This window comes from Hemitrygon akajei, chromosome 5 (genome assembly GCF_048418815.1).
Source record: "Hemitrygon akajei chromosome 5, sHemAka1.3, whole genome shotgun sequence".
Lineage (NCBI taxonomy): Eukaryota > Metazoa > Chordata > Chondrichthyes > Myliobatiformes > Dasyatidae > Hemitrygon > Hemitrygon akajei.
Genome location: NC_133128.1, coordinates 50,723,032 through 50,748,419, shown reverse-complemented (window position 1 = coordinate 50,748,419; position 25,388 = coordinate 50,723,032). Strand labels below are relative to the sequence as shown.

The 25,388-nt window shown below is 39.0% G+C and overlaps 1 protein-coding gene across 12 annotated transcripts in view; it reads right to left on the bottom strand.

The window, feature by feature from the left end:
• caska (calcium/calmodulin-dependent serine protein kinase a) overlaps window positions 1-25,185 on the bottom strand; it is a 462,337-nt gene extending 437,152 nt beyond the window's left edge. For 9 of the 12 annotated variants that reach the window (XM_073045522.1, XM_073045523.1, XM_073045524.1 and 6 more), the window contains exon 1: window positions 24,559-25,185. In XM_073045522.1, coding sequence (XP_072901623.1) covers window positions 24,559-24,617 — 59 coding nt within the window. In that variant the 5' untranslated portion in view covers window positions 24,618-25,185. The remainder of the gene's footprint in view (window positions 1-24,558) is intronic. The other 3 variants (XM_073045525.1, XM_073045527.1, XM_073045532.1) reach the window with 1 other exon arrangement.
• Window positions 25,186-25,388: the final 203 nt, after the last annotated feature.

The following is a 25,388-nucleotide window of genomic DNA, read 5'->3' as shown; positions in this document are numbered from 1 at the left end:
CTCATACAAGAGAGCTTTGCATTTTCCATTCATAAGCTTCTGGATCTTCAGAATATTCACATTAGGCCCAATCTGTCTGCTTCTGATAAGGATACAAAGTTTCTTCACGAGTGCAGATTATGGTAGAATGCAAGGCAGACGAGGTATGATGGACAATATGTCACTGGTGTTTATCAAATATAATCAGGTAAGCTGCAAGGCAATAACTGAATTATCCTTCTTTGCAGAGTTTTAGAATTGTGTTCCTGCAAGTTTTATAGTGGCCTACAGATTTTAAAGAAAATTCACAAACCTGTACTCAAATATCTAATAATTTCAAGTATTTGGTGGGAATACACAAAGTACATATTGCACCCACAATATTAACTCTTAATAACAGACAACCGAAAAATAATCAAAAAGACCCAAAATATAATAGAGCCGCACATTATTTAAATACAAACATTGTCAGTAAGAGACTACATGGCTTCTCAAGCACATTTTCCAATACAATAAAGACTGTTGCCACTTTGGTTTTCCCAAAATTCATTTTTCTGTTTTCCAAAATGTTCTGCAGACTCATAGTACATAAATACAACAACCATGGTCTTGAATATATTCAGTGATTCAATAAGACAATAGCAGGAGCAAGTCATTTAGCTCCAATATGAACTAACTGGATCTACCCCAGGCCTTGCCTTAGAGCTCTCAATTCCCTGAAATCTCAAAAATATACTTAACATCTCTTTAAATAATTTTAAGATCAAACCTCCATAGTTCTTCAGGCCAGGAAACTCTCCATCCTCTGCAAGTAGTAGTTCCCATATACTTCTTTTACAGTACCTCCTCACTTGAATTTGACTCACTAGTGATATGGTGCAACTCAAACTACCTGCGTCTCAATGTCACCAAGACCAAGGAAATGGTGGTGGACTTTAGGAGATCTAGGCCTCATATGGAGCCAGTGATCATTAATGGAGAATGTGTGGAGCAGGTTAAGACCTACAAGTATCTGGGAGTACAGTTAGACGAGAAGCTAGACTGGACTGCCAACACAGATGCCTTGTGCAGGAAGGCACAGAGTCGACTGTACTTCCTTAGAAGGTTGGCGTCATTCAATGTCTGCAGTGAGATGCTGAAGATGTTCTATAGGTCAGTTGTTGAGAGTGCCCTCTTCTTTGTGGTGGCGTGTTGGGGAGGAAGCATTAAGAAGAAGGACGCCTCACGTCTTAATAAGCTGGTAAGGAAGGCGGGCTCTGTCGTGGGCAAAGTACTGGAGAGTTTAACATCGGTAGCTGAGCGAAGGGCGCTGAGTAGGCTACGGTCAATTATGGAAAACCCTGAACATCCTCTACATAGCACCATCCAGAGACAGAGAAGCAGTTTCAGCGACAGGTTACTGTCGATGCAATGCTCCTCAGACAGGATGAAGAGGTCAATACTCCCCAATGCCATTAGGCTTTACAATTCAACTGCCAGGACTTAAGAACTTTTTTAAAGCTATTATTAATGCTTTTTGAGTTAGTGATTTAGATGCATATCATATTATTACTGAGTTAAGTATTGTATGTAATGAGTTTTTGCTACAACAAGTGTATGGGACATTGGAAAAAAAATGTTGAATTTCCCCATGGGGATGAATAAAGTATCTATCTATCTATCTAGTGGAACCTGTCATGCCCCATCTTCTCAGAAGGCACTGTGTCAAACTACCTCAGACTCTTATGTTTCAATATGATTACATTTCATTAACCAAGCTCCAATGAATGTAGACCCAACCTTTTCACAAAAGAGAACCCCTTCATCACAAAGACCAACCAACTGAACCTTTCTTGAACTGCCCCCATTGTTCAAGAAACAAGACTAAAGACATATACAGGTTTCGAGTGGTTATCATATCAACATCTTGTACAGTTGTTGCAAGTCTTCATTATTCTTAAGCCCCTGCATTAAAGGCCACAATTTAAGTTAATTTCATACCTGCTTTACCTCCATTAAACCTTGGTGCTTCATGTACAAGCACATTGCTGACAGAGCAGCAATGACAACTTTTTCAATCATTTTTTCTTTTCTCCCTATCAAAGCTGACATCTCCCCACATTATATTCTTATATAAAAAACAAAAATCAACAAAAGTAAAAGTTGGTCCCTTAGGGGAAGAGACCAGAAGACTGAGAATTAAAGGATAATTAAGAGATTATCAAACAATCTCTACAACTTGAGAAGGTACCATGCAAATGAATTGAGCTGAAAGTCGTTAAGTCCCTAGTTGTAATGAACTGTATCCTAGGTACTTTAAGGAAATAAGTGCAGAAGCAGTGGACACGTTAGTTGTCATCTAGCAAAATTCCTTGGACTCTAAATGGGTCTGCCAGAGATAAATGAAAACTAGCAAATGGTGTATTTGGATTTCCAGAGACATTCAATAGAGTTATGCATCAGCACAGAAAACAAGCCCTTCAACCCAACTTGTCCATATTGACCAAACAGCCTAGTCCCACTTCCCTGCATTTGGCTTAAACCTTAATTACCCATAAACCAGTCCAAGTGCCTTAAGGTATCACATTAAAGTTTTGTAAGTCTTTGAAATTCTTTTCTCTAGACACTGCCAAGATCAAATCGTTGACCACTGTCAAGGCAGAAATGATATATTGGAATAAGGAGGAAATCAAAAGGGATGGTAAGTGAGCAAGAAAGTAATATCGAGACTAAGTTTGGAACAGACTTGATCACGGTGAAGCGCAGAACAATCTTACAGGACCACGTGCCCTACTTCCACTTATGGTCCTACTCTCTATATTTGAAAACAAACATTGCAAACGTTAGCTTGATGCTGTTCTTTTATATTTTCATGCAAGTCCATTAGTAATCATCCCAACAAGTTTCTCTTACAATATGGCATCTTCCATCTGGAAAAGTTAACAAAAGATATGGTATCCATTCTTATAACATGGGCCAATGTGATGCTCTATTTCTTAGGTTCCAAATAGCAATTTAGATGTAGGAATATCCAAATTGATGATTAATGTCAATGTCATCTAAAACATTTTCTTTCTTTCTCTACAGATGCAGCCTGGTCCATTTTTCTAAAATTTCTAAAATTTAGCTTTCCAATACAATTGAAAATTTGGTGGATTTTAACACTTCATCTGAAAGCTATTCTCAAAATTGGCAGCTCCAATCTAACCACCGAGATCTTTAATAATGTAACCTGAAAGTCTAAGCCATAGAATTGCTTTAACAGCCAGCCAGTTAATGTTTGTGATGTTAAATAATTAAAAATTAAACAACTTTGTATTTTTAAAATGATCGCATAAAATTACTGAAAATGCATTAAAACATCTAATACACTAATATTAACACACTGAAATAAAAAAAATTTGCACCACTTTTGAAATAATTCTCTATTCGAATGAACTTGCTGTTACTGTGACAGTTTTAAACTGGCAGAATTGAGCAAACTGACTATCCAGCATTAGCACTGGGAAATCTGTAGAAGTCTGCACAGATAATTTCTACATCGTCATGTAGGTGACATTGGCAATGCACATATGGGTGAGCATAAAACCAGAAGAAAATATAAAACAATAATTATTAGTGAATTTATGAAACAATGAGAAAATTCTTAACCTCCAAAGCAGTTAAAATGGGATGCTCCAGTGGCTTGGCAAAAAAAAAAAAATTCAGCTAGATTTGATAGATTGCCGTAGGTTCCAATTTATTGTTTGATAATAGCTGTGCACTCAACAATATGATCAGCATATCCATGCTTTATAGTTGAGTGCATAACCTTGGGATCTTGAATGCAGCAAGTGCTTTTTATTAGAAGCAAATTCAAACAGCATATTAATATTAAAAAACTGTGATACAAAAGACTTCAGCTGTACTTTGCTTAATTTTCAAACAGCATTCACTGTTTGAGAAAAGAATAGCTTAGATATTTCACCTGAAAATTGGGTAAACTGATATACAAAATATCTCTTGAAATTAAATCAACAGCCCTAATCCAACTGCTTTAGCCAGTTAAAGATTAGATTATTTGTCACATGTACATTGAAACAGTGAAATGTGTTACTTGTGCCAATAACCAACAGTTTAAGAATGTGCCAGGGGCAGCCTGCGAGTATCACCATACTTTCAGTGCCAACATAGCATGCCTACAACTTACTGACCCTAACCTGTACATCGCTAGAATGTGGGAGGAAATCAGAGCATCTGGATGAAATCCAAGTAGTCATGGGAGAATGTACAAGCTGTATACAGAAAGCATCGGGAATTAAGCCCTGATTGCAAGTGTTGTAAAGCATTACACTAACTGGTGTGCTACCATGCTGTCCTATACAAAGGAAACAGTTCTCGCACAATCCATCCAGAGTTTTAACACAAGATTCATAGCAGAAGAGATTTGTTTTAAGATTTGGTTTGAAATACAACTTTAGAAGCTATTCAATATCATTTGGTAAATGATACTGCAGCAACAGAGCGCTGTTGCAGGAAAGCAGCATCCATCAACAAGGACGCTCACCATCCAGGCCATGTTCTCTTCTTGTTGCTGCCATCAGGAACGTGGTACAGGAGACTTAGGACCCACACCACCAGGCTCTTGTACCAAAAGGAATAACTTCCCTTTGAACACCTACGACTGTGTGGCTAGATACCTACCTCCTCACCACCCAGGGTATGCTCTTTTCTCTTTGCTGCCATCAGGTAGAAGGTATAATTGCCTCAGGACTCTCACAACCAGATTCAAGAAAAGTTACTACCCCTCAATCATCAGGCTCTTAAACAAAAGGGGATAACTACATTCATTCTACTTCTGGGTGTTCCTACAATTGATGGTCTCACTTTAATGGTTACTTCATGCTTGTTATTTATTTATATTTGTACAGTTTGTTGTCCATTGATCCTGTTTACAGTTACTGTTCTTTAGATTTGATAAGTATGCCTGCCTGCAGAAAAACAATCTCAGGGTTGAATGTGGTGACATGTATGTACTCTGCTAGTAAATTTTATTTTGAATTTTACTTGCCCCATCACTGAACTGTTCCCACAACCTATGTACTCACTTTGAAGGACTCTTCATCTCGTTATTGATATTTATTGCTTATTTATTTACTCAGTGTTTTTCTTTCTTTTTTATTTGCCTAATTTGCTGTCTTTTCCACATTGGTTGTTTTTCCATCCTATTGGTACAGTATTTCATTTTTGCTATTATGCTCCTTGTATTTACTGTGAATGCCCACAAGAAAAGTGTGTGGTGACATATGTACTTCGACAATAAATTTGAACCTTGACATGCTATCAGACTTCTGCTATCAGAATAAGATTCAAGTATTTGCTGGGAATAAATTGCTTAAGTATTTATGAAGGAGCTAAATACACTAAACTGCATGTTCCTCACTGGAAGTCAGGGGCAACATTCACCTTTACAGCTAGAGATGGATATAAACAATACAGGTATTAAATTTTATAAACACAAATTTTAAAGCTGTATTCCCCAAAAGCAAAATAAAACGTGTTGGGGATAATATTCTCTTTATTCCCCTTTTATTTTGAACCAGCCTGAAAAAGGAAAGCAAACAAGGAAACAAGTTTTTTTTCCTCCTATAATTGACTAACTATGCAAATAGAAAGTGTTATGTTAAGAGGCAATACAGAGATGATCACAGAAATAGAATACTGTAGAAATTAAAAATCTGAAATGCAAACTCCCCCACTTCCCCGACCCAAGGAAACAATATTAATCAGATAGCACACACAAAATGCTGGTGGAACGCAGCAAGCCAGGCAGCATCTATAAGGAGAAGCACTGTCGACGTTTCTGGCCGAGACCCTTCATCAAGGGTCTCGGCCCATAACATCGATAGTGCTTCTCCTTATAGATGCTGCCTGGCCTGCTGCATTCCACCAGCATTTTGTGTGTGTTGTTTGAATTTCCAGTATCTGCAGATTTCCTCATGTTTGCTGAATATTAATCAGATGATAAGTTACTACCTGTGGACAGCAAGAGTTAACAAATCAAGTCAAAAACATGTCATTAGTGCTCCAAAAAAAAAGTACCGATAAGACAAAAATACTTTTTAAGAAATAAAGAATAAAAGGAAAGCTAACAAGCCAGAAAGCAGGATGGAATAATGACAAAAAGAGTAATACCTAAAGAGCAATACCTAAAGAGCAGAGAGATAAACAAAAATCAAAAGATACACATATTATAAATAAAATACCCTATTCAGAGCTTTGAAAGTTTTATTTTTCATATACAACTGCAACATAATAACCTATAATACCTACAACCTATTAAAATAAATATTGACTATATAAAATAACTGATTGACCAATAAAAGATTTTGCATCTAATGAAGACTATGAAGGGTGGAGCCATTGAGGTAAATGAAAGTTATAAGAGGGTCACAAACCAAAAATGTATGAAAAGCATTGGTTAAAAGAACATGAACTTTAAGTAACCTGACAGCTGATGATTCAACAGATGTAAAATGCAACCATACCACTAAAAGATTGAAGCTAAAACTAAACGATCAGATCAGGAAACTTTGAGAACAAATAGGCTTCACTGAATTAACAGAATGCTACTATGGAGCTGATGTTATCAAGTGTGAGGTCTAGAGAAGTGAGCTACACTGAAATTTTATGAATCTAACATCAGAAGCCATCAGTAATTATTTTTCTGCAAGTGTTTGGAATTATGACCTAGAAAACCAGGAGAACCACCATTGCTGGTGAACACTTATGGCAGTCTGATATCCAATGGTCAAGATCTGGAACAAAGTCCAGTAATCTTGTTAGAAATGTAACCAAGTCAACTGAATCCATTTGCCAGAAAAATAAATTGACCCCCAGAGAACAAAGGTTCCAGTTCTGCACTTAATGATACTTGTGTAGTCAAAGAGAGGAGCACTCAACTCGTATCAAATAACTGAACTGTTGTAGCATATTTATCAATGCGATTTTCCACAGCCCAGTAGATGTTATCAAAATGTTCTCGTATAGCCAGTCTTCCAAATATATCCACTTTAGTTATCCCAACAGTACTTTAAGCATTGAAACTATAGCTGTCCTTGATAGTCCTTGTACTGTGGACACCTGGGTGGCTATCAATACATTAATAGTGATATAATCAAGGCAATGACATTCCATCCTATTGTTGTGTGATAAACACAAGTAAACCCTGACAACTGTTTTAATAGTTGTATTAATTATTAGAAATACAGTACTTGCAAAAGTGTTTTAAACCCTAAATTTTTTTATAGTTTGCAATGGTATGACCTCGACAGAGCCTTGATTTCAACATCATCAAGACAGCCTGTTATTACCTGGCCAGACAGAAGCAAAATCTACAGTAGAACTGCACCAAGTTCTCTGAGATGCTCGGACAACCTACTAGTCAATTTTCTTATAAAACTGCAGGACAGTGTATCTAAGAGAATCAATCCAGTTTTAAAGGCAAATGGTGGTCACACCAAATACTGATTTGATTTAGTGTTTTTTTTACTGTTTACTGCTCTTTTATAGGAAACTTTTTTGATATTTAGAAACTTGTAATTTCATTAAATTTGAAAGCATCTTGGCTTTACAGAATTTGGTTTTAAACATGTGCCTAAGATTTTGCACAGTATGGTGGCAATAGAGGCAGAGAAAGGATTTAGCATTTAACAAATTTTTAATTAAAAGTACTGAGGTATTTAAAAAAGCTAGGGGAATACAGCAAGGGTATAACCATCATTTCCTAATTTTCTATTTCTATGAATGAGATAGCACAAAAAATTGAAGTGTGTCAATATGGTATCACTATTTGAAAGAGAACAGGATTATAGAAGAGATAGCCTAACATTCGTGGTCATGCCCACTAATCTGGTTGCCAAATCAGACAAAAATCAGATTTTTCAAAACAAAGTGGCACCATCCCCTTGTTCTCATGAGAAGTGCCACACAGCAGGAACAAGCAATGATAATCAGGGAAGATGGTGCACTTGTATTTCTCCACCCAAAAGAGCAGCCAATGTTGGACACCATTACGTTAGTCACTAGAGAGTCTCTTTCAAATGATAAATAGCATGGAGCCCACACCATGGCATAGGGCTTTGCATTTTTCTAGGTCAGCCAGCACAGAACGGGCATGCAAATGTCACCTTTTTACATTCCAATGCTCTTACGCACTGCATAGTTGAGTACAAGAACAACTACCTCTTGGTCTTAAGATTGTGCAAAATGCCGGACCAATAAAATTTGTCCAAGGAAGTTGAGACAGCAAAGCAACATTTCAGAATGCCAATAACCTGCTATACAAGGCCCTGCCTCTGGATATGCATGCCAATAACAAATTTTCATCACAGTAACCTGCCAATAAGTTTACAGTAATAGCTCAAAGACAAACCACCAGAGAACATCAGAAATGTGACTGCTGCCAGATGCTGGGGATGGAACCTCACAGACCAGAATAAATGGTAAAACTGTCTTCTGTTGCAGCAAATTGCTGTTGCAAATATCTCCATCTTCAGTCAGGATATATTAACCACATTTGTAAACTCAAGATGCCACAGTCAACTTGATAACTGTAAAAAGTAGGGTGCTATAGCACTAATTGTACTGGAATAGGCAGCAGATTTCTAGCAGATGAGGATATCCATATTGAGGTGCAGATGTCCAACATATTGCTTTTTGCTGAGAAGTGGGAGAATTGTTGCCAGAGTATCTGGGGTGAATTTGATCTCTTGCTAGCAGCTCTCCTTAGCTCTTCCTCTTTTAACAACTTGCTGCATGGTGTGCGGCCTTTCCTCTGCTGTATGTGGCCTTTGCTCAGTCTCATGGGTTTGAAGAGGAATACAACTGGAAGACTAAAGCTGATAGTAACTAGCTTAAGCACAAACCTCAAAGACCAAGAAGGTCCCACAACCTTACCATTTGATATTACATAACACACCAGCATCAAGTATGATAACAATACCAAACGTATATTACGAACTAATCTCCAGTGTTCTATGATTACTTCAAACAATGTTGATGGAGTACTTCGAGTTGTTGATTTCACAACTCAGCCATGGGAAGAGTAGAACTGTTAGCTCCAAAAACAGCACTGATGTCAATTTGCATTGCATGCTAATTGACATGATTATTTGTCCACTTTGACTACTTCTGGCAGACTTTACTGCATAAACATTAATGCTCTTAGTAATATGGCATATGGCACAATTGCCCATAATTTTGGGCAGTATTCTTTCGGCAGTTTATGCCACCCTAAGGATTGGCACTCTGGAGCCAAATTTCATTGCTATTGACTTTCCAGAGCAACCACAGTACCACGGTTAGCTACAAAGGCATTAAACTATTGCACATTCCAATTTTAAAATGTATCAGAAGTGGTCACATTAGATAGTCCACAAAAACACAAGTGTAACAGAAATTTATGATTGCTATCAAATTCAATCTGACTTCAAACCATTAAAAATGGCAGAGAAATCTGGCTACTTCTTTGACAACCTACAAGTTGAAAGTTCCACAACTAAAGCCAGTAAACTGTAAAATCAACAGTAGATTTTGTACATCCAACCAAGTTTGCTAGTGCAAATTTATGAAAACCAAGACACCCTAAAATCTAAAGAGAAAGAATAGGGAGCAAATATCTGTGTGGTGTCACAATACCATATTTAGAATGCTTCATTTTTCTGTTGACATCATTTACCTTTATTGATTATTTGAAGCATTTATAACTCTTCTAAAGAAGAAATTGATTCTATATATTTAATTTTTTGTTGCAGTATTTTAAATTTCCTATATTTACTTTACTTTTACTACTTAATATTTCAGAAAATCTGCCAGTCCAGTACCAAAGGAATGAGCAGCTGGGTGATCAGAGTTGCACTGTATTTTGTTATTCTTTCTCCATTTATATCATAAAACTTCTGCACTGGTTGGAAATTATGTATTAAATACGATTTGGGGATTGCAACTGCTTGAAGAAAAATCAGTAACTTGATGAGTCAAATGTTGTGTTCCATTGCCACCACAGCAGCAGCAAGGCCATTTCAATTTCAGGTCATCAAGCTGCATTACACAGTTGTCATTTGCATCGGTGCATACTTAGAGGCCAAGCTACAAGGCAACATTCACTGAAGTATTGGATAAGAATGGAAGTATGGATAAGCAATGATCCTCCACCAACCAGTCATCACGACATCAGATGGCTCCCAAAAGTAAAGGCCAAGGCGCCAGAAAACTTCAGCAAACACACGAGAATGATGAAATCCATCATTGTTTCCAATAATGGCAGCAAGGTCTTTGCCCACCTGTGAAACTACTGTTTAAGAAATAGACTTAATTGAGAAAAATATACATAAAGAAGAAAATGCAAAAAAACTTATATATTCCTGGTTGATACAGTTATGTAATGTTTTTTTGAAAAAAAAAACAAACATAACATCATGCCAGTCATATTGCTCATGGTGTGATACAACCTTAATATTGTTTGAGAGGCTTCTCCACCCAGCTCCGCCACTCCAGGTGCAGTAGTGGAAGGACCTCAAACTGCAATCCTTCCCCAGATTACAGTCGCTTACAAACAGGTTTCTGACACCCCAAACCCATTTTAAAGAGCAGGTCCATCATGTATTGTGTCTATAAAAAGTATTCTCCCCCCTTGGAAGTTTTCATGTTTTATTGTTTGACAACATTGAATCACAGTGGATTTAATTTGGCAGCTTTTCTTTTTACACTGATCAACAGATAAAGACTCATCTGTGTTAAAGTGGAAACAGATCTCTACAAAATGATCTAAACTAATTACAAATACAAAACTCAAGATAATTGATTGCAAAAGTATTCACTTTCTTCAATATGACACACCAAATCATCACTGGTGAGCCAGCTGGTTTTAGAAGTCACATAATTAGTTAAATGAAGATCTGGTTTTGGAGACCTATGTGCAGTAAATGATTGCAGTAAAAATACACCTGCATTTGATAGGTCCAACTGCTGGTGAGTCAGTATCCCGGCAAAAACTACACCATAAAGACAAAAAAAAGACTCCAAGCAACTCTGTAAAAAGATTATTGAAAAGCACAAGTCAGGAGATGGATACAAGAAAAGAATATGGCACAGCTAGAAGTCTGTCTAGTGCAGGCAGTCCTCAAAAACTATGACTATGCAAGAAGGGGAATCGGGAGGGAGGCCACCAAGAGACCTATGACAACTCTGGAGGAGCTACAAGCTTCAGTGGCTGAGGTGGGAGAGACTGTGCATACAACTGCTGCCCGTGTGCTTCACCAGCTGCAACTTTATGGAACAGTGGCAAAGAGAAAGCCACCATTGAAGATAAGCAAATGAAATTTCGGCTAGAGTTTGCCAGAAGGCACGTGGGAGACTCTGGAGTCATCTAGAAGAAGGGCCTTTGGTCTGATGAAAACAAAATTGAGCTTTTTGGCAATCAGACTAAACACTATGTTTGGCGTAAACCAAACACTGCATGTCATCAAAAACACACCATCCCTACTGTGAAGCATGGTGGTGGTTGCATCATGCTGTGGGGATGCTTCACTACACCAGGCCCTGGAAGGCTTGTGAAGGTAGAGGGTAAAATGAATGCAGCAAAATACAGGGAAATCCTGGAAGAAAACTTGATGTAGTTGGCAAGAGAACTGCGACTTGGGAGAAGATTTGTTTTCCAGCAAGCATAAGCCAAAGCTTAAAGGCAACAAAGTTAATGTCCTGGAGTGGCCAAGTCAGCAACCTGACCTCAACCCAATTGAGAATTTGTGGCTGAAGAGCTGTTCGCTCATGATTCCCATGCAATCTGACAGAGTGTGAGCAGTTTTGTAAAGAAGAATGGGGAAAAGCTAGTGTCCAGATGTGTAAAGCTGATACAGACCTGTCCACACAGACCTATTTGTAGAAATTTGTTTTCACTTTGACATGCAAGTCTTTTCTGTGTCAAAAAGCCAAATTAAATTCAATGTTGTAAAACAATAAAACATGAAAACTTCCGGGGGGGGGGGGGGAGAGGGTGAATAACTTTATAGGCACTGTATGTGTATGTGTGAGATATCCTATTGAAGGCCTTCTCTTAGTCCAAGCTAACCAATTATCTACTCCTCTGTCCTCATACAAGTGATGGAGTCCCTGAGCAGTGCAAGGTTGTCAAAAGATTTTCCTCCCAGGCAGAGCACAGTGATGGGTGGGTCATCTGTCCCAGCTTGCAATGGTCTTGCACAGGATCTTACGTTCCACATACAACAGGCAAACGGATCTCCAAATCCTGATGTCCCCTCCCCCCCCTTTTTTTCTTGTTTATGAGGATAACCATACCCTTCCCCTCATGGAGTGTGACATGCTGCCAGCCAGAAGCACAGTATTATACATCTCCAACAAGTCCTGGCCCATCCAGTCCCACAAAGCAAAGTACAGCTATGCTGGTAAACCATCACTTCTTGGAGTTTTATTCATGCCAGGAGAACAGATGGACCCAGTCAGCTCCTCCAGGGTCATGGCTGATCCAGACTCTTTCACTTACTGTCATCCAGAAGACGGGAAATTCTAGGAGGCTGTGCTGTCTGTGATCTTACCATCTGTGAAAAACATGCCTGAAGATGAAGCAGGCAAATGATCCCACCTTGCTGTAGCGGCAGGCACCTCAATGTACTAGAGACGTACCACTAATGCTGTCACTAACGTCTTCCTGACAGGATAAGTGAACCAATCTCAGCATGTTACCCCAGGCTGACATCCACAGCATCACGAAATATCAGTAGGCTGCCATGGACAGGCCACATTAATGATATCAGAAACCTGAAACAAATGCACTACTATAAGATCCATCACAGCAAGGACCTGTCAAGGTAGAGGAAATGATCCAGGGTTGTTCTCACAGATTGCCATCACTAATTTGTGAGAATCCCTGCCTATCACCAATCAAAATGGAGAGCACATTAGGATGGCATTGGGAACAAATGCCTTTCAGGAACATAGGGACAAAGGATTGCAGCATTTCCCATAGTACTCAGCAGCCTGTTCCTTCATGTACTTTGTGCACAATTTGTGAAAGAGTACGTGGATTCTACATTGGCCTCATCAGCTACTTCAGAGTATAATTCATATTAAGAGGTCTTTAACCTGACACATTAACTGTTTAACTTTCCATAGATGCTGTCTGGCCTGACGAGATTTTTTTTCCCCTAGCAATTTTCATTTTTAATTTTCTCAATCTAAATTCACAGTCTTTAATTACAAATTAATTTTACAACCTTGTATTCAACATCAATAAGACTAAAGAATCAATTGTGGACTTCAGAAGAAGTCAAGGGAACACATACCATCGAGAGATCAGTAGTGGAAAGGGTGAGCAGTTTCAAGTTCCTGGATGTCAACATCTCTGAAGATCTATCCTGGTCCCAATATACTGATGCAATCACAAAGGCAGCACAATAGCATCTATATTTCATTAGGAGTTTGTGGAGACTTGGTATGTCACTGAAGACTTACAAATTTCTACCAATGTACTGTGGAGGGCATTCTAACTGGTTGCATCACCATTTGGTATGGAAGGACTACTGGACAGGATCTGAAAAAGCTGCAGAAAGTTGTACATTCAACTGGCTCCATCACTGGCACTCGCCTCCCCAGAATCCAGGACCCCTCAAAAAGTTGGCATCCATCATTAAGGACCCCCCCCCCCCCACCCTCCAATCATCCAGGACATGCCCTTTTCTCATGTTTCCTGAAGAGACACACTCAATGTTTCAGGAACAGCTTCTTCGTCTCTGCCAGATTTCTAAATGAATAATGAACCCATGAAAACTACCTCAGTATTTTTCCTCTTTTTGCATTACAGGCAGTCCCCGGGTTACGAACGCCCAACTTACAGACAACTTGTACTTACGAATGGACTGCCATAAAGCCTATTATATTAAAACTTCATTGGCTCGAGGAAGGAGAGCGCCGCCTGCCATTTTAAGTCAGATCTCGTTGCCGTTAACACTGTGTTGTGTGTGTAACTTTGTATTTGGCTTAAATTTTTCTCAACAAGATTCACCCCGACCCTCCCCACCCTTTTCCAGTCAGCACCGCCCCCACTTGTCCCATTTAACCTGTCTCAGTGCAGGTGGACTTTAGGACCCGGGGGAGCTCAAAACCTGCCACCCTTGATGGCTGCTGAATCCGCAGTGTTTCTGTTCCATTGACGGTTTAATTACTGAAATGGAAAGGCTATTGATAATTTGTTAGACAATCAAAATCAGCGTAATATGCCTATTAGCCTTACCTTAGTGCAAGAAAAGGCTCAAAGCCTTTTCAATGACTTAAAAGCTGCACTTGCAGCAAGTGAAGGTGACTGTGATGAAGAGTTTGTTGCGAATAGGGATTGGTTCAATCGTTCCAAAGTGAGGGCAAATTTACATGATATTAAAGCGCAAGGTAAAGCAGCGAGTACCGATGTAAGTGCTGCGAGTGATTTTCCTGAAATGTTGAAAAAAATTACTGAGGAAGGAGGTTATTTGCCAGGCCGAGTATTTAATGTAGACGAGACTGGCTTATGCCTGAAAGGACCTACATTTCGAAAGAGGAAAAAAGTGCACCAGGGCATAAGGCATTGAAAGATAGGCTAACGTTATTGCTTGGGACAAACATTTGACTAACTAATGCTAAATAAGAACCGTATGTACCTGTTCCGACTTAACTACAAATTCGACTTAAAGATAGACTTAGGAACTGATCTCGTTCATAGCCCGGGGACTGCCTGTACTTTATTTTCTTTTCTTAAATATGTACTTATTGTAATTTATAGTTTTTATTATGTATTGTAATGTACTGCAGTTGCAAAACAAATTTAACATATTCCATTAATATTAAACCAGATTTTGATGCTCACACTTAGCTTAGTTGAAACCCATTTGCCATTCCTTATTCCATCAAAGTGGTGGTACAGGAGTCAGAAGAGTTTCAGGAACAGCTCAATCCCCTCTGTCATCAGATCAGGGAATGGACAATGAACCCATGTACTCTAGCTCTTTTTTCACTACCTATTCAATTTAATATTTTTCTTTCTGTAATTTAGATTTTTATTACGTATTGCAATGTACCGCTGCCGAAAAACAGCAAATTTCATGACATATGCTTTGATATTAAAACTGATTCAGATTCAAAGCAATGGAGAAGACAAGAATTATTCTGATTCTGAGGGGCTGCCTGAAGGGAAGATCTGAATTGTGCATTGTTATTTGGTCACAACCAATTTATATCTTTCCTTAAGTCATCATCTATATCGACTGCTCTTTTTAGTGGTCCTGAATTATGCTTACTAGACTTTGTTGACCAGGCATGTCATTCATATATCTCCCATGTGACTCCCTAGTCCAAGTGCCTCTCTGCAACAGGAAGAGATTATCAAAGCTGATAGAGGAAAAGATTCAAGGATAAGCTAAAAGCCTTTATGGCAAAAATGCAACACCTCTAATGATTCTAAGAATTCCGTTCTAGGGCCGCTCAAAGTGAAGGAGGAGCATATGGGAGGATATTGAGAACAGCAAGTCGTCATCAGGAACACAGTTCAGACAACATCAGGGGTACAGCAAATCACAGATACCACCCAATAGTCCTGCCAGGCACTCTTGTCCTGGAGCATAAGCAAGTCATTATTGATCCTGAAGGATGATCACAGACAATCAAATCTGACAGGGTTACTGACCTGCCAAAGGTTTTCACCTCAAAACATCGACAGTGCTCTTTTCAATATATTCTGCCTGGCCTGCCAAGTTCCTCCAGCATTTTGTGTGTGTTGCTGTGACATCGCTGCTATTATTTTTGGCCTAGGTAATTAATACAAATTGAAAACAACTGGGATCCAAATATTATTACCAATAGGAGTAGCCATTACACATTAGTTATAAAGTAGAAGTTAAAACCTCATGGGCGCCATCATGTTGCTCATTACCACATGCTAAATAAGATGTTTTTGAAACAAAAGATCCAAGCAACTGCAGACACTGAAATCTAAAGGAACAACTGGTGGATGAACTCAATAGGTTGATCAGCATCTCACAGTTCAAGGTACATTCATCCTTCAACCTTGAGATGCTGCTCATCTGTGGACACAAAGGCAAAAGGATGGTCAATGTCTTCATTTGAGACTCTGCATCGCACGGAGAGTGTGGGAAGCCAGAAATGCAATGGAGAGGTGAGACAAAGGCTGGCAGATGAGACAAACCGCAGAAAAAGTCAGGTGGAGAGTTATGTGGCTGACAGGCAGCTGGAATCAAGTGGGAAAGGGTAATGAGTAGGTATCTGGGAGGGGCAGAGTAAGGAAAGGAAAAGGAGAACAAAGGGGGAAGGCAGTGGGTAGACAGGTAGGAGAAGGGAAGGAACATAGGGGGTGTTGGTTAGCTGTAATTATAAAATTAAATGTGCAGAGCATTAAGCTGTCGGCCAGCCAAGCAGAATGAGGCTCTGTTCTTCCAATTTGCATTTGGCTTTACTTCGCTCTTTTCTATTGCCCACTCTGACCTCTTACCACTTCCTCCTCCCACTACCCCACATTCTTTTTTTAAATTTGGTCATCTTCCCCCTTCCTTTCCAGTCCAGAGGGTGACCTCAGCCCGAAATGTCAACTGTTTATTCATTTCCATAGATGCCACATGTCCTGTTGAGTTCCTCCAGCATTTTGTGCATGTTGCTCTGGATTTCCAGCATCTGAAGAACTTTTTGTTTATTGAAATATATATTTACATTGGAAATTCAGAAAAGTGAGTTCATTGTATGATTTGGAGGTCGTCAGACACCTCTGAGGACTATGCAGTCTGTAGTTTAGAAGAAAGATTATTTTGAAAAGGGATCTAGTGCTTTTATTGAAACCAACAACTCTGAGCAGGCTTGAACAAGTGAACATAAACACAAAATAAGAGGTCACCTGTTTAAGTTGGAGATAGAGGGATTTCTTCTCTCAGTGGGTCTTTAAAGCTTTGAATTCTTTATCCCAGAAATTGAACAATTCAAGGCTAACACAGATAGATTTGGGATCTATTGGAAATGGTTATGCGTAAATGAAATAAACTGAGCCGAGGTCAATCAGAACATTACTGTAAGGTGCAGCAATCTCAAGAGACAAAATTCCCCATGCTTGTTTTTATATTCCTAAATAATTTGATAGATCAGCATGATTAAGATGTGTATTAATGATACTAAATTGCTACTGTAGTTGATAGTAAGGAAGTTTCAGTTTGCAGAAAGATAACACAGGAGTGTTTAGATGGGCAAAACAAGACAAATAGCTTTCAATCCAGAGAAGCAAGATAATGCAGTTGAGGAGGGAAACAAGGGAATAAATCATAAATGTCGAGGAACAGACAAATTTTGGTGTGAAAATCCACTGACCAGCAAGTAAATGATATAGTCAAGGTGATATCCAGGACATTTACCCTTGATGGTCAACACACAGAATACAAGAGCAAACAGATTTAGATAAATGTTATTTAGATCAGAGTACAGTGTACTTTCGGGTCATTATTCTTTAGAAAAGGATATGCTAGCACTAGTGCAAGGATGTTTTACTGGTTACTGGATAATAACTGGTTACTCACTTGAGACCACAATACCACTTCCTTCCAATATGAATGTAGAACAGGACTTTCCAAAAGTCATGGAAAAATCTGGGATGATGGCTGAAAGATGCTACTCAGTAAATAGATATACCTGTTGTTAAACAAATATATCTTGACCCAAAAATAATGCCATTTTCCTCTTTTTATACTTCAAAATTGTGTCACAGATCTTTTAGATCCACCTGAATCCATTAATATAGACTACAATTTCAAATTTGTTATCTTATTGCTTTTCCAACAGTAGCTCAACTGAGATGTGTTCAAATCTCTAATGAGATTTGCACCCACAATTTATAGATGCAAATGTAATACTGTGGCGACCCACTTCCTAGCGCACTCGAACCGGCTCACAAATAGCCAGCGCGCAGGCACAAAGGCCAGGTCCGCAACAAAGGGGGTTTGTGAGTACGTGTCCCTTAGAGCATCCGCGCCCAGGGAGGGCGGGATGAGGGAGGCTTTAAAGCAAGGCTGTGAAGTTCGAATAAAATCATCTTTAATTGCAGTTTATCGACTCCGTGTCGTTATTTTAGCGCTGCGTGTAGCACACCGCTACAATACCAACAATAAATTAAAAGTTAAAATCTATCATTATAGATTAAATTATTAACTGCTGTCATGCACTGTTCAGCATTCCCAGTTATTAGTTTCATTGATAGAATCTGTTTTTCTACATAATCCAGTCACCACTGAAAATTCGTAATAATATTCCTCTCTGCACTTTGTGGTGCATCGGACAGCAACCTTATCATTTTTTTTAGCATTTGTCTGTTTATTTTTTTAAAACAAGGCTGAGTTGCTAGCATAACGCTCAACCCAGCATGAATAGAAAGTGTGCAAGAAGCCAGCCAGATTCGAACCCCCAGGACCACCCGCCTTGAAGACCAGTGCAGATGTCACTGCACCATCAGCCAGCTAGGATTGAATCATACCAAACGCTACATAATAGAAACACAGCTAACTAGAAGACAGCTCACGGTCCACCATCCACAAATTCTTCATTTGCCAAGTCAGGGCTTTATGCTAATCATCATGTGGTACATTGAAGGTCCCATGACTCATGAGCAGACCCAGTGTATAATCATTTGATGCAAAAATTATTTGCAACTTTCTAATTTGATAACATATCTCCCAAAATATTTGTTCCACATGGGTAACTTTAAGGCGAAAATACAACTCTTTCCTAATCCTCTGGTGATACCTTCTCTGAAGATTTGTTCCAGCCTCTTGTTCAAAATATTTATTCTTTCTCACTCAACCCAAGTATCATATGAAGATATCCATCAATACATTATTCCTTACTAATATTTTTCAAATGTCAGCACAACTCTGCTTGCCCTCTTATTTCACTTCCATCCATCTACTTGCTATCTCCTCCCCAAACAAGCTCAGCTCCACCCCTGAAAACTTACTTCCACATTTATGGTCTCAACCATATTAAACAATTTCATCATCCACATCTATTTTCAAACTACCTGTCTCAAGTCAATACAGCAGTTATTTAAAACTCCCAATATATAGCCTTTGAATTATAATAGACATTTACCTGCCTTGATACATGCACAGGAGACCATTTGACCAAACAATTCTTCCTTTGACTTTGATCATCTGGTCCTCATTAAAAAAAACAACTTTCTTTCCCTCAAACATACTGGTCTTTTTCCTGCCAGTGACTAGTCTTCATTTCTCAAATTCAGGGATTACAGATTTGAATGCATCCAGAAAAAAAACAGTTCAGCACTCCAATACCAGACCATTTACCACTAAAGTCAAAGTCTGCTCAACTACTTGAACTGCAAATGCCATCCCCAGCTATCACCATACACTTATCTATCATGCCTACTTCCAATAAATTGCTGATCAATATCGATTTTTAATCTAGCAATCCAATTTATTTTACAAGGTAAAGAACTGTACAACCTTTATCTTCTTCAACGATACCCCAGTTCCTTATGAATCATGTCCAAGACATCGACCAATTTTTCTGATTTTGAAACTACCATTAGATAGATAGATACTTTATTCATCCCCATGGGGAAATTCAACTTTTTTCCAATGTCCCATACACTTGTTGTAGCAAAACTAATTACATACAATACTTAACTCAGTAAAAAATATGATATGCATCTAAATCACTATCTCAAAAAGCATTAATAATAGCTTTTAAAAAGTTCTTAAGTCCTGGCGGTAGAATTGTAAAGCCTAATGGCATTGGGGAGTATTGACCTCTTCATCCTGTCTGAGGAGCATTGCATCGATAGTAACCTGTCGCTGAAACTGCTTCTCTGTCTCTGGATGGTGCTATGTAGAGGATGTTCAGAGTTATCCATAATTGACCGTAGCCTACTCAGCGCCCTTCGCTCAGCTACCGATGTTAAACTCTCCAGTACTTTGCCCACGACAGAGCCCGCCTTCCTTACCAGCTTATTAAGACGTGAGGCGTCCCTCTTCTTAATGCTTCCTCCCCAACACGCCACCACAAAGAAGAGGGCGCTCTCCACAACTGACCTATAGAACATCTTCAGCATCTCACTACAGACATTGAATGACGCCAACCTTCTTAGGAAGTACAGTCGACTCTGTGCCTTCCTGCACAAGGCATCTGTGTTGGCAGTCCAGTCTAGCTTCTCGTCTAACTGTACTCCCATTACAAACACAATTTTCCATTTCTTCTTGAAGGCTCCTGTTGTCTCCCAAATTCTTGCCATCTTACCTCACGTGTAAGCCTCTGCAATTTTGTGCCAAAGAACTGAAGTAGCTCCAGAGGCCATAAATTATCACCTCAAGTGCAGCATGTTATTTTTAAAGCCCATCTCAAATCTCTCCAGTCTTTGTCACACTGACTACACCATCCCTCTCTTCCATCTACTATCCTAGTCAATCTAGGCAATGCTTGACCAGCTCTGTATATGGACTTTCGTTTCACTTCCTCTAATGAGATCAATCTGAATCCCCTCTCTGCTGTATTTCTCTTCCTTTTATTTTAGGATTACCAGACAAGCATCTGAGTCTACTTTCTGAAGTTCACTCTGAACTTCTTAGCCCACATGCTGAAGCTGACTTCTTGCAATTCAGCATACCAAGTGTCAATTGAAATTTTCAGAGTTCTGTCAGCAATGCAACCAAGCCTTTAAAGATAAAAGTATTGTTCACTTTCCAGAATCAAAAACAGAAAGATTTGACTGTATTTTAAAAGTGCAATGGTGGTGACATTACAGAGAAATAACTGTTTCACTGCATACCATTTACAATCACATTACTGAAGGAGCACCTGAAGCTTAGCATCACTCCTTCCTGCACGTACCAAGCCAATCTGATGGACATAATGTCTACAAGATTTTAAACATTTTAAGGATGCAATGAAAAAAATTGAGTTGCAAATGAACAAAGATGTAATCTCATTACAATGAAATGCACATTAAAAATCAAATCAATAGTTATAAACATGAAAAAGCTTGCAGATGCTGGAAATCCAAAGATACACATAAATGCTGGAGGAACTCAGGTCAGACAGCATCTGTGGAAATGAATAAACTGTCAACATTTCGTGCTGAGGCCCTTCTTCAGGACTGAAAAGAAAGGGGAAAGAAGCCAGAATAAAAGTGTTGGGGGGGGGGGGGGGGGGAGAGAGAAGAGAAGGTATCTGGCTAGAAGGTGATAGGTGAAGCCAAGTGGGTGGAAGGAAAAGGGCTGAAGAAGAAGGAATTTGATAGAAGAGAATGGACCATATAGGAGAAAGGGAAGGAGGAGGGGACCCTGGGGAAATGATAGGTAAGTGAGAAGAGGTAAAAAGGCCAAAATGGGGAATAGGAGTGGAGAGAGAGGGAGGGAAAAACAATTTTTATACTAGGAGAAACTGATACTCATACCATCAGCTTGGAGGCTACCCAGATTGGAATATCAGGTGTTTCTCCTCCACCCCTGAGTGTGGCCTCATCTTGGCACGAGAAAATGTCTTGGACTGACATGTCAGAACAGGAATCAGAATTAAAATATTTGGCCACCGAGAAGTTCTACTTTGGCAGATGAAGTGGAGGTACTCGTTTAACAAGTCCCCCAATTGATGATGGGTCGCACCAATGTAGCAGGTCACATCAGAAACATTGGACACAATAGATGATCCTAGCAGATTCACATGTGAAGTGCTGCCTCACCTGGAGGACTGCTTGGGGGCACTGAATGGAGGTGAATGGGCAGGTGTAGCCAGGTGGGCAGATTAAGCTGCTTGCAGGGGTGTGCTGGTGGGAGGAACAAATGGACAAAGGAATTGCAGAGGAAGCGATTCCTATGGAAAGCAGACTGGGGATAGGCGAGGTAAAAATATGTTTCGTGGTAGGATCCCTTTGGAGATGTTGGAAGCTGTGGAGGATGATGTGTTGGACGAGGAGGCTCATGAGGTGGGACAAGAGGAACTGTCACTGTAAAAGCGGTGGGAAGATGGGGTGAATGCAGACATTCAGGAAATGGAGGAGACATGGGTGAGGGCAGCATCAAGAGTGGAGGAAGGGAAACCCCGATCTTTGAAGAAGAAAATCTCTGAATTTTCTGGAAAGGAAGCCTGAATTTCTAGAAACAGATGTGGTGGAGGCAAAGGAACTGAGAAAAGGGAAAAGAGGGTGATAAGAGATATAGTCAAGATAACTGTGGGAATTCGTAGGTTTATAAAAGATGTCATTTGACAATTTGTCTCCTACAGGAGATAGGATAAGAAGTGCACAAAGATTTGTAATTATTCTGGTTGACAAAAGAAACATTTTGATAAGCTTATTCAACTCTTTATGCCATCTGTCTCTGCAATCCTATCATTTTCCCCACAAGATTCAACTTTGTCTTGAATGACTGCACCTGTAACTCTATAAACACAATCCAGTATTAAACTGACCAAAATTTTTTCCTTCATGGAAAAAACAACTGAAAATCCTCAAGCTTATTTCAAAGGCTTAAGACCGAGTTTTTAATACAAATATTTTTTCAACAGTTCATATGCAGTAAAATCCTCACAAAAATCTTTAGAAATAACCAGATATTGGACAAAAAAATGTAAACATTAGGATACATGATAAATTGTGTTCAAAGAGGTAGGTTAAGGAGTTCACAAAGATCAGAAAAAAAAACGTGTTGGGAGATGCAAAAGGAATTCTCTGTGGCAACATCAGAACTGCTCAAATTGTGGTTACTAATGATGAAGAGAAATTCAAGATACTGTCATTTACTGCAGAGTTTGCTTAAAGATTAAAACAAAGTTAGAGAAGTCAAATTTAAGAACTAAAATTGTAAATCTCGTAAACATCATACTTGCATCTGCCAAAAGACAACAAAACACATTTATTTAGACCAAATTTATACCACAATTGACAGGGCAAAAATTATAAAGCAAACACTTAGCAGTAACTGTGATTGCTACATGATGAGCTAAGTGGGCTCATTGTGCTGTAATCATGCCTTGATTCTATTATACAATCAAAAGGAATTTGATGGAAAAGTTTAATTGTGTATATAAAGGAAACTGCATTTGAATGTGGACATTACAACAGTGAGTGCAATAGCATTTAATTGCTCAATTTTGATTATATGAAATTTTAAAATACTATTTCAATGCAAGACTTTTTACCATTTCACAGGAACACAAAAATATTCCAGATATTATTACTTGTCAAGGCATGACTATAACAAAAACATGTACACCTTTGTAATGGTACCCTCTCAACCATACAGAAGGAAGTCACATCTGGAACTAAAAACAAACTAATGGTTTATTGGCACGTATTTCAAAGAGAAATGTGGATAGAGAGACTGCCTATCGAAATTATGCACAAGAATTATTCAATGTTATGTTAATTGAATCTGCTACATACGTTTCAAATACAAAGTATTTGTACACTTCGAACAGCAAAGTTTAAAAAAAGTATATCCAACAGGTATTTTGAGAACTTTAATAGTATTTTGATAATTGATCACTGTTTCGGAGCTTTCAGTACAAATTGCTTGGATCAGCAATCTTCACAGGTTATTTTCAAGAAAGTGAATACCTAAACAAATCAAACAAAATACCTGAAAATACACATTTCAAGACATAATAAACTTTATTTTCAATTACTACACAAGCATATCCTCCAACGCTGCAAATGTGTTCTATAAGCCAATGAAAACAGAAAGCAATTGCAACATATGGGTCATAATTAAAAGTAAATATTTCTCCAGAAAGCTCTAAATGAAAACGTAAATGAGATTCAAAATGTGTATTTATGGTCGTAAATGCACAAACTCCATGATCGAGAATTTTAAAAAGCAGTTCGATCCATCCCGAATGGCATAAGTTTAATAAAAATTTGAAACAATTAAAAGTTTGCTGATGTACTACAGTCATCGTTATATAATATAAATGAATTGCACTAGGACAACGACTTCACTAGTGTAATTTTTTCTGTTCTGGCAAAGAGTATTCTTAAATTCAGTTCAGAGAAATGGTATGGTCCATTAAAAGCTATCAAAACAATACGCTTTTGACTCACATTATAATGTCGGATATCAAAGCAGGAGCTAGCAGTAGAAATTTTTATCTTTTCCGAGAAAGAACCTGTTATTATTATTATATGGGAAAATTAATTTGCTGCACCACTCCACAAGAAAGCACAATATCATTCAGATGCAAAAGATTATATCCAGTCATTGCAACGTTTCCAAATTCATTCTTAATTTCAGTTTTTGGAAAAGTAAATATAAACATCTATATCGACAGGTCCACCACATTAAAAATCGTTTTTAAATAAACATGATTTGCTTCTGGATCCAAAGCTTATATATTTTGTTGAAATTAAATTCAAAATTGTTTTGGTGGACTGTAAAAAAACAAATCGGTTTTGCCCAGTAATCCATTGGAAAGAGGAGGCCTCCCTTGTAAATCCACGAATGAAATCCATTATCAAAGACATCATTTTCTAAGTGCAGTTTTATTTCTACTTTAATACATTTAAAAGACACTTACTTGCCAATCACTTCACACAGCTCATACACATCTTCAAACAGGACGTCGTCGTCGGCCATGGTCGATAATTAAAAATCAGAAAATTTAAGAATGAAAATGCGAAGTTAAAAAGTCTCCAATCGGAGAAATTAATAAAACTGTCCCCGTGTGGATCGGCGAAAGGATTCAACACATAAGACACAATGAAAAATTGTAGCCGTCGCCGATGAAGCCAATTTATACTGAAACAGCCGAGCAGAGCAGGCTGATGGGCTCCGCTATCCTTCTCACGACCCCACCTTCTCTTTCTCACTGGCTTAAAACCCTGATAATCCACAGTCCAAGGCTCCTTGTCTCGGGATGTTGCTGCTCCCTCGAAGCCCAGGCCGAGCCCCAGGAATTATTTGCATGGAGGCAAAGGATTTTTTGTATTTCAACCCGCCGTTATTTAGACCATTTTACCACTTGGCCCCGCCGTGCGCTGCGATGCCGGTCCGCCCCCTCTCGGTATGCTGCTCACTTGAACTCCGCACTCAGGCGGCGGCGGCAGCGGCGGCAACGATGAAGAGCCAGTCGGCGGCGATGCTTCGTCGAACCGGAACCCACCAATCACCGCTCGCTCACTCGCTGGCCGCACTCTGGATGCGTCAGCACGAAACTAACAGACAGAGCTACCTATGCGCAGGCGTCGCCGCGGAGACCTGCCCAGCCCGGATCGTTAATGCGCATGCGTCCCAGTGGCGGACCTGCCCTTTTGTGGCTCAAGACTGCGCACGCGTTAATTAGGATTACTACTCTACCTGCTTGGGTTACGTGTTGTTTGCCACTCGTGAAAAGCAACAATTTTTTAA